This window comes from Equus caballus, chromosome 28 (genome assembly GCF_041296265.1).
Source record: "Equus caballus isolate H_3958 breed thoroughbred chromosome 28, TB-T2T, whole genome shotgun sequence".
Classification (NCBI taxonomy): domain Eukaryota; kingdom Metazoa; phylum Chordata; class Mammalia; order Perissodactyla; family Equidae; genus Equus; species Equus caballus.
The window spans coordinates 44,016,650-44,032,543 of NC_091711.1; the positions used below are offsets into that span (position 1 = coordinate 44,016,650).

General features: G+C 51.7%; 1 protein-coding gene across 6 annotated transcripts; it reads right to left on the reverse strand.

Annotated features, from left to right (window-relative positions):
- Positions 1-4,680: 4,680 nt before the first annotated feature.
- Positions 4,681-10,074, reverse strand: LOC138921151 (cytochrome P450 2D14-like). 6 transcript variants are annotated; one of them, XR_011433472.1, is made up of 9 exons: positions 9,731-10,051; positions 8,863-9,034; positions 8,044-8,196; positions 7,792-7,952; positions 7,261-7,437; positions 6,945-7,086; positions 6,530-6,717; positions 5,918-6,073; positions 4,681-5,820 (listed from the first exon to the last, which is right to left on the reverse strand). XR_011433472.1 is itself a non-coding variant. In XM_070253752.1 (9 exons), exons 1-9 carry the CDS (start codon positions 9,917-9,919, stop codon positions 5,642-5,644), a joined length of 1,503 nt encoding a protein of 500 aa, XP_070109853.1. In that variant the 5' UTR covers positions 9,920-10,074; the 3' UTR covers positions 4,681-5,641. The 6 variants fall into 6 exon arrangements, 5 of the variants coding, with proteins under 5 accessions (XP_070109853.1, XP_070109854.1, XP_070109856.1 ...); XM_070253752.1 differs by having other exon boundaries at positions 5,918-6,059; positions 9,731-10,074; XM_070253753.1 differs by having other exon boundaries at positions 5,918-6,059; positions 7,915-7,952.
- Between the last annotated feature and the right edge of the window lie 5,820 nt (positions 10,075-15,894).

Below are 15,894 nucleotides of genomic sequence, written 5' to 3' on the forward strand. Positions count from 1 at the left end.
AAAGAATCAGGTGGTGCTGGTGGGGGGCAGGATGGTCTGAGTATTAGTGACACAGTGGCCTTGGATAAATTGTCTGTATCCACCCTTTGTTTTGAATGTGTCACGCCCTCCCAAGAAGTCACCCTAACATGGATATGAAGGGCAGGGACAGACATGCCTGTAATTCAGGCAGAGCACCCCGACTCTAGAAGCCTGTTGTCCAGGACAGCGCGGCCTTGAGGAAACCTCATGAGTACAATGAGCACACAGTACAACCGTGAGGCTGATGGCCTTTACAATCATTGTGCAATTGCAGCTCCCATTGATGAGGCACTCGCGTGCCAGGCACTGCTGCTCACTCCACGTGTTCTCACCAAGCCCTGTAAGGCAGGTGGCTTTATGGTCCCCAAGGCATGAAGGAGACTGGGTCTCAGGGGTCACATCAGGAGGTGAAAGTCACAGAGCAGCATTTGGGACCATCTTAAACCACATGCTCTACCTCAACATAACAAAGGCTGTATATGACAAAGCCAAAGCCGACATCATACTCAACATTGAAAAAGTGAAAGCTATTCCTCTGAGAACAGGAAAAAGACAAGGCTGCCCACTCTCGCCACTCAATATTCAGCATCGTACTTGAGGTTTTGGCCAGAAGAATTGGGCAAGAAAAAGAAATAAAAGGATCCAAATTGGAAAGGAAGAAATAAAACTGTCACTATTTGTGGATGACATGATTCTATATATAGAAAACCCTAAAGAATCCATCCACAAAAGCTGTTAGAAATAAGCAACAACAGGAGAAAAGTTGCAGGGTACAAAATCAAATTACAAAAATCAGTTGGATTTCTATACTCTAATAATGAGCTAGCAAAAAGAGAACTCAAGAATACAATCACAAGAAAAAGAATAAAACATCTAGGAATAAATTTAACCAAGAAGGTCAAAGACCTGTACAGTGGGAATTGTAAGACATTATTGAATGCAGTAGAAGATGACGTCAACAAACAGAAAGACATTCCACGCACACGGATTGGAAGAATAGTCATAGTTAAAGCGTCCATATTACCTAAAGCAATGTACAGTCTCAATGTAATCTCAATCAGAATCCCAATGACATACTTCGTGGAAATAGAACAAAGAATCCTAAAACTTATATGGAACAATAAAAGACCCTGAAATGAAAGCAATCCTGAGAAAAAAGAACAAAGCTGGAGGTATCACAATCCCTGAATTCAAAATACACTACAAAGTATAGTGATCAAAACAGCATGGTACTGGCACAAAAACAGACACACACATCAATGGAGCAGAACTGAGAGCCCTGAAATAAAACCACACATCTATAGACAGCTAATCTTCAACAAAGGAGCTAAGAACATACAACAGAGAAAGGAAAGTCTTTCAACAAATGAAGTTGGGAAAACTGGACAGCCACATGCAAAAGAATGAAAGTAGATGGTTATCTGACACCATGCACAAAAATTAACTCAAAATGAATTAAAGACATGAATGTAAGACCTGAAACCACAAAACTCCTAGAGGAAAATATAGGCAGCACACTCTTTGACATCAGTCTTAGCAGCATGTTTTCAAATACCATGTCTATTCATGCATGGGAAACAAAAGAAAAAATAAACAAATGGGACTACATCAGACTAAAGAGCTTCTGCAAGGCAAAAGAAATCATCAACAAAACAAAAAACCCACCAACGGGAGAAAATGTTTGCAAATCATATATGTGACAAGGGGTTAATTTCCAAAATACATAAAGAACACATACAGCTCAACAACAGCAGAAAAACAACTCAATCAAAAATGGGCAGAGGATATGAACAGACATTGTTCCAAAGAAGATATACAGATGGTCAATAGGCACATGAAACGATGTTCAACATCACTAATTATTAGGGAAATACAAATCAAAACTACAATGAGCTATAACCTCACGCACATCAGAATGACTATAATTAACAAGACAAGAAATAACAAGTGTTGGAGAGGATGTAAAGAAAAGGGAACCCTCAGATGCTGCTGGTGGGAATGCAAACTGGTGCAGACACTATGGAAGACAGTATGGATATTTCTCAAAAAATTAGAAACAGAAATACCATATGATCCACCTATCCCACTACTGTGTATTTATCCAAAGAACATGAAATCAACAATTCAAAGAGACTTACGCACCCCTATGTTCACTGCAGCATTGTTCACAACAGCCAAGACATCGAAGCAACCAAGTGCCCATCAACTGATGAATGGATAAAGAAGGTGTGGCATATATACAAACTGGGATACTACTCAAAGACAAAATCGTCCCATTTGCGACAATATGGATGGACCTTGAGGGTATAACATTAAGCAAAATAAGCCAGACAAACACAAACATCGCATGATTTCACTCATATGTGGAAGATAAACAAACATATGGACAAACAGAACAGATTAGTGGTTTCCAGAGGGGAAGCGGGTTGCGGGGTGGGCGAAAGAGGTAAAGGGGCAGATGAAAATTAGACTATTGGTGGTGAGCACAATGCAGCCTATACAGAAAGTGAAAAATAATAATGTAAGCCTGAAATTTCACAATGTTATGAAACACTATGACCTTAATAAAATAATTTAAAAAGAAGAAAAAGACAAATTGGATGTCAGGAAAATTTTAAAAATTTGCACATGAAAGACACTATCAACTGAGTAAAAAGGTAATGTATGGAATGGGAGAAAGTATTTGCAAATCATATACAGTCATGTGTCACTGAACAATGGGGACAGGTTTTGAGAAAGGTCTCATTAGGTGATTTAGTCGGTGTGGGAAAGTAAGAGTGTAGTTACACAAACCTAGATGGTATAGCCTGCTACACACCTTGGATATATGGTACTAATATTACTGTCGTGTGTGAGGTCTGTCATTGAGGGACATGTCATTATGTGGGGCATGACTGTGTCAGATACAGCATTAATATCTACAATCTAGAGAGAACTCCTAAAACTCAAAACAACAACAACAACAAAACACACAACCCAGTTTCAGCATGGGCAAAGGACTTGAATAGACAATTCTACAGATAAGATACAAATAGGGACAATAAGCACATGGAGAGATGCTCAACGTCACTCACCTTTTGGGAAGTGCAAATCAAAACTAGAATGAGATACCACCTCACGCCCATTAGAATGGCTACTGTCATCAAAACAGAAAATAGTTCTGGCGAGGACGTGGAGAATCGGAATCCCTGTGCACTGCTGGTGGGAGTGTAAACTGGTGCAGCTGCTGTGGGAAAGAGTCCTGGGTTATATATGCGCAAACTGAAAGCAGAGTCTCAAAGAGGTATTTGTGCCCCATGTTCACAGCAGCGTTATTCACAGTAGCTGAACAGTAGAAGCAACCTAAGGGTCCAACAACAGATGAAGGGAAAGCAAACGTGGTCTGTACATAGAGAGGGACATTATTGAGCCTAAAAAAGGAAGGAAATCCTGACACATGGTACAACATGGATGGAGCTTGAGGACATCACGCTAAGTGAAATAACTCAGTACAAAAAAAAACAAATACTGTGTGATTCCACTAATGTTAATTCTCTAGAGGAGTCAAATTCACAGAGACACCAAGTTGAACAGTGGTTGCCAGTGACTATGGGGAGGGGCCATAGGGAGTTATTGTCTAAGGGGGACGGAGTTTCAGTTTTGCTGGATGAAAGAGTTCTGGGATGGATGGTGTGATGGTTCCACGATGCGAGGACTGAAGACCATTGAACTGAACACTCGAAAATGATTAAGATGCCAAATTTTATGTTCTGTGTAGTTTACCACATACACGCATAAAGTGTAGATACTTATGTTGGTGTAGGAGCCGAAAACCAGAGAGGTGGTCTCTGCAGTGAAAGGTTTACGCAGTAGGTTTGGGATTTCAATCCCTGCACATTCCAAAAAACTGCCTGGCCCCTGACAAGTTCCTGGGAAACAGCCCCTAAGCCCGAGGGATGACCTGCTTCACAAGGGTCTCTGCGTCTGGGGCCTGGGTCACACCACACAGTTCATGTCAACAATGTGATTGATGGCGGGGCCTTGGGCCACAGTGGTTGACCTTGAGAGAGGCTGGGGACTGAGTAACTGAGGTCAGCCATGCGGCTCTCCGGTCTAAGTGACTGACCCCAACTAAATCCCTGGACACTCAGACTCGGGGGAGCCTCCCTGGTGAGCAAACTCTCTGCTAGTGTCACACACCCCGGCTGGGATAACAGAGCACTGTCTGTACCAATCCTCAGAGAGACAGCTGGAAGCTTGTGCCTGCTCTTCCTGACCTGCACCTACATGCCTTTGACCCCTGCTGATTCCGTCTGGATCCTTTCTCTGGAAAGACCATAACCGTGAGTATAACAGCTGTTTTGACTCCCGTGAGTCCTTGCAGTGAATCCCTGAACCTGAGGGCGCCCACCCAGCCCCGAATGGGCTGATTCCATCAGAAGCCCATTCACACTCCTCCCGCCCCCTGACACCCAGGAGTCAAGACCTACGTGGACTTAGTCACCAACCAGGGCAGCCAGTGTTAGGTCTGCATGGGTGACTGGGGGTAAGCTGTCACCTTCTGAGCCTCAGGATGCCCATCTGTCAAATGGGGTCTGCAGGAGTCCTGCTCCAGCCAAGTCCAGGTTCCTGAGGGAGGGACAGAGTCGGCGCAGTGAAGGAAGAGACGTGAGACTTGAGTCGCTGCAATCAAGTCTGTCTTTACTGTGCACAAGTGTCGTTTTTATATTTTTCAGGATTAGTACAGAAATAGCTCTACAAATATTCTCAGAGAGATAAGGAGATACAAAGCGCGCACAAGAATATTTATTAGCATTCCGTTCTATAGAGCATAAGGTTAATGATCGTCTTCTCCGCAGTTGATTATTATTTATTGTCCCTAAGCTAAAAGAGATAGGTACCCTGACATCTGTTGTAATTCATGGTAAAGTTAAATCAAAGAGAGAAGGTCCAGACCTCCGGACAGGACAGCATTCCGTCTGTTCACGTCCTGGGGGAGCTACCCCTGCCTCCATCAATCATCTACGTCATTAGTGTAGATGGTTAATGGGAACAAAAGGCAACTCCCAGGTATCTTATCCTCAGGGCTACGTGCCTTCTCAGTGGGTAGTTAAAATTCTTTACATCCCCGCAACCCTTAGGGGGTGAAAGCATTCCTTTGTCTTTCAGGAGGTAGGGCTAATTGTCCCTTGAGCACACTGCACGGAGCAAATATCATTTTGCTAGTAAGGTATCAGGCTGAAAAGCTAAGTTAAACTAAGTATCGTCAAGAATAAAAAGCCGAAACAAGTATAGTCATAAGCTTGATAGAAAGCATGCATACATTTCAGGAAATATCAGGGGTGTCGCCCGGCCAGTCTTCACCGAGGGGCGTCCCTGCGCCCCTCGGCCCTTCTCAGCCCGGACCCTGTCACAAGGCTGTATAGGCGTTGGTAACATGGCTCCCGGCAGGGTCAAATGCCAAGTAAGGCTGGATCAGGAAGGAGTAGGAACTCAGCCTGGGGAGGCTGCTGAGGCAGCATCTCTGCCAAAGGCTGCTCAGGGGTCTCAGGTGGGACTCAAGCCAGGTTGGAGCCATCAGAATGGTTTATTGGACATCAGGGCCCCCATGAAGGACACAGTTGGGGGCTTGGTGCCCCCTCTAGCGGGGCTCAGCACTAAGCTGGTAGGGGGCCGGGGAGACCAGGGTGCCAAAGACACCGTGGTCGCTGGGGCGGGGCTGCCCAGCGGGCACCGAGAAGCTGAAGCGCTGCAGGAGGCAGGTGAAGAAGAGGAAGAGCTCCATGCGGGCCAGGGGCTCCCCGAGGCACGAGCGGCGGCCTGTGGGTGGGGATGGGGGTCAGCGAGCCTGGGGGCCTGGGCTCCACGCCTCCAAGACTCCCCAGGAGGGGCAGCGAGCCGGGCTCCCCACAGGCACCTGCTGAGAAGGGCATGAAGGCCTCCTGCTTGACGAAGCGGCCCTGGGCGTCCAGGAAGTGCTCGGGGTGGAAGCGGAAGGGCTTCTTCCAGACGGTCTCGTCCTTCAGCACCGATGACAGGTTGGTGATGAGCGTGGTCCCCTGGCAGGAGACGCCTGCCGTGAGTGAGATCCAGGCTGGGGGAACCCTCGACCCCTGCCACCAAACATGCATGGGCCACACTCTCTGCCTGGCACACACATGGACTCTTTCAAGTCATTAAAACACAAGGAGATCACAGCACCCTCTCTGTCCCCATGGAAGGGCCGAGTGACCTGCCTCCCATGGAAGCCCTCACTGCCACCTGTGCTGCATGCACGGGCTCCTCCAACGAACTTGGGCACATTTTAGTGTTTCTTACCCCCACCCCAACCCTGAAACTTGGGCTGAGTGTACACTGCTGGCCTGGCCTCTACTGCATTCCCACATCCACCCAGGCTGGACAGTTGGTGCCAGTGGAAATGAGAGTACGTGGCTCGGGTTCCAGTCCTGGCCCCACCTGGCAATGGCCATCCTGAGGCTACCAGGGGACAGATGGGGCTGAGCTGGGCTGAGGAGGGCCGCAGGCCTACCCTGGGGATGAGGAAGCCCTGCACTTCAATGTCACGGGATGTCATGTGGGGTACACCCAGTGGGGTGATGTCCGCAAAGCGCTGAACCTCGTGGACCACGGCCATGGTGAAGGGCATGTGGGCCTGGTCCCCCATCTCTGGTCGCCGCGCCTGCCCTATCACCTCATCGACCTCCTGTTGGACACGGCCTGCACAGACAAGCGTCCCCACAGTCGTCAGAACCCAGGGGGCTGCACCCCACCCTCCTCCTGACTCCTGTGCAGGGGCTGCACCCACATGGAGGAGAAGGTCACTCTGACCTGTGAGCAGGGCCCAGCCTCTGCTCAGAGCTCCTGGTGGCCAAACCAAGCTCAGGGTCCCCAGCCTGTCCCTCTCCTCCCTGTCCCGTCCCACCAGGCCCCCAGGCTGGGCTCACGCTGCACATCCGGGTGCAGGATCATGAGCAGGAGGGCCCAGGCCAGCGTGGTCGAGGTGGTCACCATCCCGGCAAAGAACAGGTCAGACACCACCAGGCGCAGGTTGTCATCATTGAAGCTGCTCTCTGGGTTCCCCTTGGCCTGGGCCATGCAGAGAGGGTGGACTCAGGGACAGAAGGAGGAAGCCCCTCAGTGGCCTCCCACTCTGTACCCATCAGCCTGGGTGCCTTATCACTGGGGGATAATTAGGCCCCACCTTACCTGGGCTCACCTCATGGGCCCCTCAACCCACCACCTGTGTCCCTGGCGGCTCACCTTCTGCACCTCGTCCTGGAAGGCGTCAGTCAGGTCTCGGGGAGGCTGGGCCGGGTCCCGGGTCATCCTGTGCTCAGCAACCAGCTCATCCAACTGGGCCATGAAGGCCCTCTGCCCAGGAAAGACCTTGGCGACCAGCCCCGGGATGTGCAGGAGCACGGGGATCGCACTCAGCACCTGCGCAGGCCATAGATGTTGGCTCCTTGGTCCTCCCTCTGTTCATGTGTTCACCTTGGACAGTTAAGTCCCAGCCGCTCTGCTCCCAGGGTGTCACTATGACCTGACTTCTCCTTAATTCCATACCTCTACCCTCTCTCATGCCTGGATCCCAGAAGGATAAACCTAAAATCTACATCTCATGGGTTCCAGAGGCTTCCACTGAAGGAGGTAGAGGTTCCTTAGCTCTCTCCGGCCTGATAACCCAACACCCCTCTGTACAAATCCTCCTTCCTGAAGTTCCAGTGCAGGGTAGAGGCCACCTCCCCGGAGCTCGCCTGCAGGGCTCCTTGGCACGCCCCCTCCACCCTGCACCTGGGGCACGAAGCCTGACGCCTCTTTCAGAAAGCCCTCCATTAGGTCCAATATCTCAAGGAAGTGCGGGTCGTTGTAGTCAAAGCGGCGCCCGAAGGTCAGGGAGGCGATCACGTTGCTCACCGCTTTATTCAGGAGGGCGTCGGGGCTAAAGGGCCTTCCTGGGAGGGGACGGTGCAGGTCAGGGGGTCGCCTCCATCTCCTCTTCCCCAGACTCCACCCCTGTCTCCTGGCCCTCAGCCCAGCACTCACCGGCCTGGTCGGCGAAGGCGGCACAGAGGCACGAGGCCTCCTCGGTCACCCACTGCTCCAGGGACTTCTTGCCCATGCCAAAGTTGCGCAGGGTGGACACGGAGAAGCGCCGCTGCTCCCGCCAGATGTGCCCACGTTGGGCAAAGATCACCCCTAGGGGCGGGGCGGACGTGGGCGTGGCTCAGCTGTGCCCCGGCCCCGCCTATGCGGGCACATTTTGCTCAAAAGTGCTGGTCTGCCATCACCTTTGCTACAGGTCAGATCTGGGCCCCGTTCCCCTTCCCTTCTTTGCTGCTCGGTTTGGTGAAGGCGTGGCACCTGCTCGGACAGCCTGGCGCCTGTTCCGCCCGTTCTAACCTTGTTCTCCTTGCCACCAAATCCCGCCCACTTTACATATCCTTCTGGCTGGGGACAGGTCCCAGCCTCTGCCCTCCCACATTGCTCGTCAGCTGTCCCCACCGGGACAGAACTTGGTCCTGCTCTTGCCTCTGCCCACCGCGACTCGCTCCCTTTCACGGAAAGTCTTGGCCCGCCCCCTACCCCGCCCACACTGACTCCATTCTCCTCCTTCCCGCCCACCCGGACGTCCCCTTCCTGCTCCCAATGGCCGGGCCCGCCCACTCGCTTAACGCCCCGCCCACAGCGCCCACCCAACTCTTGCTTGGCACAGACTCCTTCCTCCACCTGCCGCCCCTACAATTTCGTTGACTGTTCCCTGCACCGCAGGTCCACCACCCTGTAGCCACTAGACCCTGCCGGGTCTCGGGTCACTGTGGGCCCCGTCCCCGCCGGGCCGCTGTCCTCCCCTCCTCCTCTTACCTTCCGCGTGCGGCCCGAAACCCAGGTGCTCCATCACCGGCACACGTGGGCGGTCGGAGGTGTCCTCGCCGCGGTGCACCAGCGCCTCGCGAATGGCCGCCAGCCCGTTGAGCACGACCACGGGCGTCCAGGCCAGCTGCAGGCTGAACACGTCCCCGAAGCGGCGCCGCAGCTGCAGGCCAGGGTCAAGGGCGTTGGAGAAGTCCCGCCCCACCCTAAGCTTTGAGACGCAGTCTCCTGGCTCTAGTCTTGGGGAATCCCCGAGCCGCAGCAGCGGTGGGGTGCCAGGAATTTACCTGGCCTTGTGACACTAGGGATCACAACCTGTATGGTGAAGGACATCACGAAGTATCCGACCACCTAGCCACGACTTTACAGAGGTCACCAACATTGTCGGGTGGGCTAAGCTAGCATCTCGTTTCATAGGTGAAGAGAGTGACGTTCACAGAGATCAGTGGTGGCCCAAGGTCTCATAGCAGCAAAAGCTTTGAACTTTGTCACTGTCCCCTCTCAACCTCAATTTCCTGATTTCAGTGGGGTTCATGATCAGACTCCTCTCCCACAATCTCAGGACCTGTCCTCTGATGTCCTCAGAAGGGACTCAGGCTCACAACACTTAAGCTCTGTCCCACTGCATCCCAAACCATCTGCCAAGGCCCAACCCGCCAGGCCTTTGCCCTCTCTGACCTTTGATGGGAAATTCAAACTGTCCCCCAGGCCCTGCCCAGCTGCCCTCCCCCAGGAGGCCTCTCACACCTGCCTCCTCCTTTCCACCGACTCCTTGTCCAGCCTGTGGCTTCACCACCACCCACTGTCTGCTGACATGTATGGTCCTCAGCACCTCTGTGCCCACCCCGACCTTCCTCACCGGAGTAAAGCAGCAGTGCGGGTTCTGGAAGTCCACCTGCAGCAGGTTGCCCAGCCCAGGCAGGGGCATGGGGCCTGGGGGGTAGCGTGGGGCCCAGCGTTGGCGCCGGTGCATCAGGTCCACCAGGAGCAGGAAGATGGCCACGGCCACGGCCAGCGTCCCCAGTGTCTCCCCGGTCAGCAGCCCCATGGCTGCCTCAGTGCACACTGGGCTCCTCTGGATACACTGGGACCCCTCACCACACCAGGCACCAGGATCAGGCCAGGCAGGTCACTGTCAGCAACCCTGAGGGTGTGACTAGCCTGGGCCCTCTTTATAAAGGGAGCTGAGACTGGCCTTTGCTCTCTGCTCTGAGCCTGCCTGTTGACATGACTGTGCTGCCAGATGGTACAGGCAGGGGCCAAGGAAGGTCGGTCCAAGGGTGGCACAGTGGGTCTGTCCCTGCTGCCCTCTCCATGTGCTTACTTTGGGTGGGGATTGGTGAGAGACAATATGTCCCCACACCAGCCTGACTCCTCAGCGTTGTGTAGGAAGAACCAGGGGTCTTTGGACTTGATCCTGATGCCCACCTGTCACAAGGCTCACCCTCCCTAATGTGGTCACAGCCTCATCCCCAGAAGACATCCTCACCTCCCCGTATCTCACCTGCCTCCTCCTGAGTGACCTTCACCTCCCAGGTCTGTACTGTCCCTGGCTGTGGGGAGGTCACATGATCAGAGGGACCACAGCGAGTGGGGGTGGGGGGGATTGAAGTTCTCCATGTCCCTGACCTCACGCTAGCACACTCAATACACACAGACACAGACCACACACTCGCAAACCACACACAGGTTCCGACATTACCCACATGCTCACATACTGACACACAGGACAGGCAGACACATTTTGACACCCACAAAACTACATATACACATACATTAATACATGTACCACTTATACACACACACACACACACACACACATAAACCGATCACCAGGGCACTTGTGCTCAGTGGTTGCCTGGAACTGATCCCCTGGGCTCCCTCCTCTCCCTGCATGGAGGTTGGTATCAGTGAGACCCTCACCCGGCTGGGGGTTGGCTCAGCTCCTCGGGTTCCCCGTCGTCGTGGCCAAAACACGTTTGAATCTGGGGGTGGGGAGGCAGCAGGGTTGTTTTCAGAGCTCCCTAGTCACCCAACCAGCCAGTTTGAAGACCAGGAGACCCTTCCTAAGTTGGTTACAGACTGCTCCTTGGACCTCCTATCTCTCGAGGCCACTCAGGTGCTGAGTCTCCTCCTGCCTGTGTCCACTTTCCTGACTCACAGAGATGTGGGGAGGGCACTCGCCCTCGTAGACTGAGCTGCCAGGAAGCTCAAGGTACTAGGATGGCTTAGCATAGGATGTGACTCTGTCCCCAGAGGAGTGGACCTGCTTCCTCCTCAGTGTCATTTGTCCTTGAACATCAGCTGCTCAAACTCTTTCCGGAAGACAAGGGGATGGAAAGCAAGGAATTTCTTTCCACCCGCACAGGCCTGCTGAGGGCCACATGGAATGGATTCCTGGGCCTCCCCCGTTACCGGCCTCCTCCGTCTCCCTGGGCCAGGTTCACTCCCACTGTGACTCTGAGGTCCCTCCAGGAAAGAGGCAAATCTGTGCATCACCCCGCACCAGGGCCTGCCACTGTCGGGCTGGAATAATGGATAACAGGTGCTCCCTCTTGCTCAGCCTCCAAGCAGGGGTGGCCACACCATGCCAGGGCAGGGCCACTGCCCACTGGCCTCAGCACCCTCCTTCTTCAAGAAGAAAAAGGGTAGGTTATGAGGCTGAGTTTTTAAATCAGTGAAGCTGATGGGAACCTTGAGACTAAAACCCACTCAGATGGGAGGGGGCAGGAGCCCAGAGGGTGGACAAGGGGCATTTCTGGGTAGGGATCAGGGGGTCAGGCCCCCTCCCCCATCCCTGGTGTATGTGAGGCAAGTTCTCAATCTGGAGTCATCTGGAGAATTCTGTCACCCAGATGAAGCAGTGCCTGCAGGAGGAACTCCCCAGCCCCATGTCCCCCAGTTTTCTTCCTCCCTCAGCCCCCAACAGTAAGAGGACCAGCTTCTTCCCAGGATGCCTCTGGACATCCCCCACCCAGAGATGGACACCCAGAGATGGCTTCCAGCGGCCGGGGCCTCTTGCTGTTGGCTTTCAATGTTTGCAGTTCCTGCTTGGCCTTGAGAGCTGCTCCTCCCCTTCTGAATGCCCGCAGCCCCACTCTCCTGCATGGCCCAGGGCCAGAGGGTATAGCCTGCTGGGACCCAGTGGGCCTTCCTCAGTTTACCCGGCCTTCACTGCAACTGGCCTTTGTCCTCTGCCCTGAGTCTATCTGTAGGCATGGCTGTGCTGCCAGAGGGTCCAGGGAGGGGCCAGGGAAGGTCAGTGCAGGGGTGGCCAGAGAAGTCCTGATCTGTCCTCTCCTGGTCCTTATCTGGGTTGTGGCGTTGGGGGAGGAGAAGGATGTCCCCACCCCCAGCCTGACTCCCCAGAATCTTACTGAGTCCGATTTGATCCTGCCGCCCACCTGCAGGTTAGGCTCATACTCCCCAATGTGGTCACAGCCTCGTCCCCAGAAGAAGTCCTTGCTTTCCCTTATCACACCTGTATCCTCCTGAGAGGCGTTCCACTGAGAGGTCTTGGGCACTTGCCTGATGATGAGAGGAACCACGCCTGCAGGGGGTGGCAGGGAGACAGAGGGGGCTGAGGTTCTCCATTGAACCTCACACCACACACTTGACACACAGACACACCTCATCACACAAACCATTCATCCATTCCCAGACTCTTACCCTGATGCTCACACATGCACACACACGCACAGAAATCTACACACCCACTAAGCCAGCCACACTCCCAACACTCACATGGACACAAACACACTTGCACACAAGGCAGAGGGATTCCATCACATGTACACCCAGACCCAACATAAGTGCCCTGGTTCTCATCAATGCTCACGGATGCCTGGACTGGCCCTCTTGTGGTGCAGGCTTCTCCCTGTGGAGCTCAGGGTCCCCACCTGGCTTACAGCACAGCCCAGATTCCTAGGCTCTGGCCTCGCCATGGCCGGTTTAAATCTGGGTGTTGGGGTGCAACAGGGTGTTCCCTGGGCTCCCCATTTACCCTGACTGAACAGTTGCTGGAGCCCGGAGGCCCTTTCCCAAGCTTGTCACATCCTCCAGTCGCTTCCTGAGGGATAGCCTCATCCCACTGCTTTCTGGTCTCTATGGCTTCTGAGTAGAAATCTGATGTCAATGTTATCGAGGACGGATTCTTTGTTCATGACGAGGTGAGTCTCCCATAGTTTTTGCTGCTTTCAAAATTCTCTCTTTGTCTTTTGACGGTTGGATTACGACATGTAGGTGTAGATCTCTGATTTTATCCTGCTTGGAGTTCACTGAGCTTCCTTGATGTATAGATTAATATTTTTGGCCAAATTTGAGGTGTATTCAGTTTTCCATGTTTCTACAAATATTCCTTTTAGTCCTTTGCATCTCTCTTCTTTTGCTAGGACTCCCATTAGGAGTATACAGTTTACTTGATAGTCCCTCACAAGTTTCTGAATCTCTGCTCATTGTTCTTCATTCTTGTTTCTGTTCCTCAGCCTGGGTCAGCTCAGCAGATTTGTCCTCATGTTTGCTGATTTCTTTTCCACCTGTTGAAATCTGCTCTTGAGCTCCTGTAGTGAAATTTCATTTCAGTTATTGTACTTTTGTACTCCAGCATTTCTACTTGGGTCCTTTTTATAATTTCTGTCTCACTGCAGATGTTCTTTAATTGGTGAGACATCTTTCTGCCTCTTCCCTTTAGTTCTTAAACACAGTTTCATTTACTTCTATGAACATACTGAATTAGGCAATATGCGATATTCGTCCAGTAACTCCACCCTCAGAAACGTTTCCATTGATTAATTTTTTCCTGTGTATGGGCCATACGTTTTTGTTCCTTTGCATGTCTTGAAATTTCCTTGTTGACAACTAAACATTTCAAGTCAGATAATATGGCAACTGGAAATCAGTTTCTCTTAGTTCCCCCTGGTTTGTGTTGTGGTTTTGTATTGTAGTTGTTTCTTTGCTTAGTGACTTTTCTGAACTAAGTTTACAGTCTCCATTTCTTGTTGTGTGTAGCCAGTGAAGTCTCTACTCACTTGGCTTAGTGGTCAGCTAATGATGGGTTAGAGATTTCCTTAAATGTCTGGAACCAATAACCCACCCAGTCTTTGCTGCACAGAGGTGCTCTCTGTGTGTGTTGGGACATGCTTTCAAAACTCAGCCAGGATTTAGAGTTTACAACTTTCCCTCTGCCTTCACTTCTGGTTTCTGTAGAACCTCCAGGTCGGTCAAAGAGGAGAGTTTAGGACCCAACTCCCAGGTCTTTCCTGAGCCTGCACACAGCTCCACACAGCCCTACACACAGGGATGGCCCCTTAGATTCCTTTGAATACGTCAGAGTTCTTCAAAGCCCCTGTGGACACCTCATGCCCCAGCTTCTCCTTTTAACTTGTGCAGTTAGTGTATCATTTGACCCAACTGGTATCTGTTGACTCAAGCAACTTTGATTTTCAACAGTGGCCTCTCATTACTTTCAACCAACTCTCTTGAGAAAAGGCTGTTTGCACTAAGGGAGCTCTCAGGGCAAATGTAGACATGCCTGCACATGGGATCTTCCAGGGAGCCCCTATCCAGGTAAAATAGGGACAAATCTTGGGAAATGAGATTTTTAAAATGCTCCATGTCCTGTGCTCCCTCACGAGGCCTCCCTGCATGTGGATGGTTCTTTTCAAGGCTACTGCTGAGCTGGAGAGTGGAGGATAAGACCAGGGAAGTGGAAATGCCACAGAGCTTGCTGTTCATTCTGAGATTCAGCCATGTGTCTTCACAAAAATGGTCCTGAACAGGTGTGACATTTTGGTTCATTCCAAGACTTCTGAAAAGGTGTCTGATCATTTGGCCAGATTTTTCATTGCTTATCTGGAGTGGCAAATTTTCAGATATCCACCATTTTTGCTGATACTTCTGCTCTCCTGAGGGGTGTTTATGAGAACTTAGATGTCTCAAAATGTGTCCACTCAGACTTGACTAATAGCTCAGCTGGGTATAGAATTCTAGCTTGGAAATAACTTTCCCATGGAATTGGAAAGACTTTTCTCATTGTCTTCTACCTCGATGATTGGTGTTGAGAGTTTGATGCTACTTGAATTCCTCAAACTGTGTCTTCTCTCTTCTTTGTAACTCTGCAAGTCTTTAATCTCTTGTGGTCATCCCGCAAAAGCAGGAGAAATCTGTGACGGAAAATTTGATTTTAATGTGGACTGATGACACAAAGAGGATGTGAAAAGCTTTCCTATTTGCATTGAGATCTCTGACAGAGCTGGCCTGGACACTCAAGCGGGTCCACAATGGCTTGAGGGAGCCAGAAGAGGAAACTGGCCTGGCTATTGACTGTGGCTTTGGCATGGGCTGGGGTGAGGGCTCACCTGTGTTGGCAGCAGCTTGGTGGTTTCAAACTCTAAAGGGGACCAAAGGAGAGAGCACCAGGGATTTATTATCAGCTGGTCCAGATGTGAGGGACAAGGGAAGAGACAGAGGTGATGCTTAAAACTGTCAAAAGGCAAACATCAGAAAATGGAGTCAAACACCTCAGAATGGAGAAGAAGCCCAGAAAGCCAGAGGCCCTGACCTTCCTGAATGAGCCTCCCCTGCCTCCTGCTTCCTTTCTAGTTGACAGGGACTTGAGGCCACTCCTTTAGGTTGGAGAAATCCTAGCCTTTTATCAATGCTGACCTGCTCCCCTGGCATCTGGAGTCCCTTGGCCCTGGAAAACTTCCTCCCAGCAAGGGATCCACAGGTCATGCCTGTTTGTGCTTTTCAGAGGCCTCTGAGGTGGAGAGAAAGGAGGAAAGATACCTGGGTAGGGTCCCCCAGCTCCTGAGGAAGCCGTGGCTGGGCTAGTTCCCAGCCTCTGACGTCCCCAAGACTCATCACCACGAATGACAAAGTATCAATAAATTCAGAGTTGCTGCTTCTGCAGGCTCACCTGCTTCCTCTCAGGGTCCTCACGTCTTCACAAACCTGGTGTGGCCCCATCCACACTCCCTGTCCCAACAACCTGCAGGAACTCTCCCTCCTCCCTCCAAGCCCTGA